At 36.3% G+C, this 3,401-nt stretch overlaps 1 protein-coding gene across 1 annotated transcript; it reads right to left on the minus strand.

Moving 5' to 3' along the window:
* Positions 1-573: 573 nt before the first annotated feature.
* LOC120091182 (protein NUCLEAR FUSION DEFECTIVE 4-like) lies at positions 574-2,762 on the minus strand. Its single transcript, XM_039049084.2, has one exon. It carries the CDS (start codon positions 2,470-2,472, stop codon positions 739-741), a length of 1,734 nt encoding a protein of 577 aa, XP_038905012.1. The 5' UTR covers positions 2,473-2,762; the 3' UTR covers positions 574-738.
* Positions 2,763-3,401: the final 639 nt, after the last annotated feature.

The raw sequence follows: 3,401 nt of genomic DNA on the forward strand, positions 1-3,401 counted from the left end.
AGTAAATAAGGTTGGAGGAATTCTTTTCCACGAGAAAGAAGCGGAGGAATTCAAATCATGAACATCTTTATCGCTAACACATACCCTATACAAATTAAAATAAGCTCATTTTAGTATGACATCTTCGTTTTAAGATTTTTTATTGATCTTAAAATCTATTAAATATATATCTAATTAAGACCTCATTTGGTAACCATTTTATTTTTTGTTTTTGTTTTTTAAAATTAAATTTATGAATATTACTTATATTTCTAAATTTCTCTTTTAGTTATTTACTTTTAACTAATAGTTTAAAAAACCAAGTCAATGTTGAAAACTAAAAAAAAAATAGCTTTCAAAATGTTATTTTTGTTTTTAAAATTTAGCTAAAAATTCAATCATTGTACTTAAAAAATATACAAATCATTGTAAAAAATGTGGATGAATAAGTTTAATTTTAAAAAACAAAAAAAATAAATAAATGGTTACTAAGTTGCATACATAATTTCTTCTCAATATCTGATACGTGTTGAGATGCATTCATATTTGTACATTCTTTTTTTTTTTTTTCCTTGTAGTACAATGGTATAGAGAGATTCGAACTATTAACATATTATTTGCTAATACATCTATACATCCATTTTAAATGTGCATCTTAAAACCACGTGTCAAACTATCATCGGACGATGGGATAAAATGTAGGATATGTATAGCTTAGGATGGAGATAATAATCTTCAAAAAATAAAAATAAAAATAAACTAAACAGATTCAGTTTTCGCCGCCGTCAACGCACCGTTGGCCGGAGTGACGATTTTGATCTCGACATCTTCAGCTTCCTCCTCCCTAAACTTCCTGTAAATATCACTCTTATAAAACTTCCATGTCCGAACCACCAAAATCAGCGAAACAAGTCCCCCAAACACCGTCGCCGCCGTGATTATAAGAAACGCTTTTCTGTAACATTCCACTCCCAAGCAACTCAAATCCTCCCCTATATTTCTCCGTCGCCCCGCCGCTTCCATCTGCCGTTGCGCCTCTCTGTCGTACAAATGACCTGCCACTCTCACGTTCAGAATATACGCTCCAATCGGACTTGCCGCTCCTCCCAAATTGTACAGAGTCGCGTAGTATTTCAACCCGAAAATCTCCGATATGATTGCGAAGATCAACGGCCACTGCGCGCCGAAGCAGAACCCGACTACGATTGAAGAAAAATACAGCGAATTCGGAACTCCGAATGCGATTAGAAGATGGCCGACGCAGGACAGAATAAGTGTAGCGAAGAGAAACAGAGGACGTGGGACTTTGTACTTTTTCCAAAAATATTCCGATACGAATCCGGAGACTACACGGCCGAGGTAATTCCATATGCTGACGAGAGAGATGAATGTGGTGGTACTGTGAGACGGGTACCCCAAAGACTCTCCAATTTGGCCCAAGTTGTCAATCGCGGTCAATGTTCCACCGACACCACAGATTGTGGCGATAAAAAGAATTATCATATCGACGCTGAAAATGGCTTGTGGGATTGTGTAGTCCTCTCCTCTGTTTGGGGGTTTAAACGTATTTTTAAAGCAGGAGCCTGACGGAGGGCTCGGCGGTGCCAGTGGCGGTGGTCGTGGTGGTTGTTGAGATGCTAGCTCTAATTGTAAAATCGGGTTTGCGATTTTACTCTTCCAAACATTCAATTCCTCTCTGAAAACGATGGCCAGAGGCAGTAAAAGCAGCACAATCACAACAATGGCACTTCCGACGTATTGTATTTGTTGAAATCGGAGACGATTTTGCAAAATAATCAAAACCATTAACGACCCAGCAAGACCGAGAGAAATATAAAGGATATGGTAAAATACTTTCAGCTCGTTGGGCTGCCGGAGATCCTTAATGATGCGAACGAAACGGAGGAAAGTAACAGAGACGGCGGCGGGAAGCCAGGCGATTAAGAAGATAAGAGATTTGGAATTATTGCCATAAAAGGCATGGAAAAGCTGGGACAAAATGGCGCCGCTTAAGCCAACGAATCCCTTCAAAAGCCCCAAAACGCTACCACGACTTTCCGGGAAGTTTTTGACGCAGGTTACAAGAGCCCCAGTATTTGCAAAAGTCTGAGAATTAGCTCCGATGCAAATGTAGAGACACATATGCCAGATTTGGGGTTTGGGGATCCGATTAGTTACGGCCAGCCAAATCATGGTGTAGCCGAAAAGGTTCATGACGGCGCCGATTAGAAGAACCACCCAGGCCGGAGCGACCTCGTTGATGAGGCCGCTGATGACGCCGACATTGCCGCCCAAGTCCTTGAAGAAGCTGAGCAAGTTGAGGGTGGTTTGGTCGTAGCCTAAGGAGGACTTGATGTCGGAGGAGTAGAGGCCAAACATGTAGGTAGCGCCGGCGACGGACATGATGAGAATGGAAGCGAAGACAGAGAACCAGCGGCCAAAGAGGAACTGGTACCAGAAGGGGTTGGCGGAGGTGGGATTTGAGGCGGCCATCTTTTCCGGTTTTGGAGATGAAATGGTGAGTGAGTGGGAGTGTATATATACAGTTTGAAAGGAGGTTTCATGGAAGGTTGGAGTGGGGATTGGATATTATGTCCTGTTTGATTTTGGCTCTGTTTTGCTGCTGCTGCTCTGCCACTCTCTCCGCCACTTATCAGGAATTGGATGGTTGGAAAGAAAGGGACAGTTGTAATGCAATGAACCTAAGATTTATTATCATTTTTTTTTCTTTTTTTAACGTGGGAAAAATACTTTTTGTTACTAAGTTTTTGGTATAATTTTTATTTACTCATATTTTTCAAATGTTATACATTTGTCTTTTAAACTTTGAATTTTATTTTAATTTAGTACTTAAGTTTCAAAATATTATAATTTTACTTTCAAGATTTGAAATTTGTTTCAATTTAGTTCCTAAGTTTTAATATTTTACATTTTTAATCTCAATTTTTCATTAAATACTCACTTTTAATCATTAATGTCAATTCTTATTAATTAATTAAAAACAATTATAAAGTGAAATTTTAAATTTAATTTTCAAAGTAATAAAAAAATAGTGAAACTTAATTAATTATAATATTTTTATGATTTTTAATTTATTAGCATAAATTAATAATAAAGACAAAATGATTATTTAATGAATAATCAAGGTTGAACATGTAAATCAAACATATGAACCAAATTGAAGCAAAACTCACATGTCAAAGATAAAATTGTAACATTTTGAAATTTAGGGACTAGATAGAACTAAACCTAAAACCTAGGGACCAAAAAACTATTTTTCTTTATTATTTTTTAGTTTAATTTTTTTAAACCTATTATTATTTAGTTTAGTTTTCTTTAATAGAAAAAGATTATTTAATTTTTTTTTTTTTTTTTTTGAAAAAAGATTATTTAGTTTTGTTAGTAGAACATGTGTAGAACTT

The sequence above is a fragment of the Benincasa hispida genome, chromosome 11 (assembly GCF_027475165.1).
Source record: "Benincasa hispida cultivar pf3 chromosome 11, pf3_genome.v1.1, whole genome shotgun sequence".
NCBI lineage: Eukaryota > Viridiplantae > Streptophyta > Magnoliopsida > Cucurbitales > Cucurbitaceae > Benincasa > Benincasa hispida.

What these genes read in the sequence shown, in the direction of transcription:
- LOC120091182 (XM_039049084.2), bottom strand. Translation starts at nt 2,472, where the DNA reads ATGGCCGCCTCAAATCCCACCTCCGCCAACCCCTTCTGGTACCAGTTC.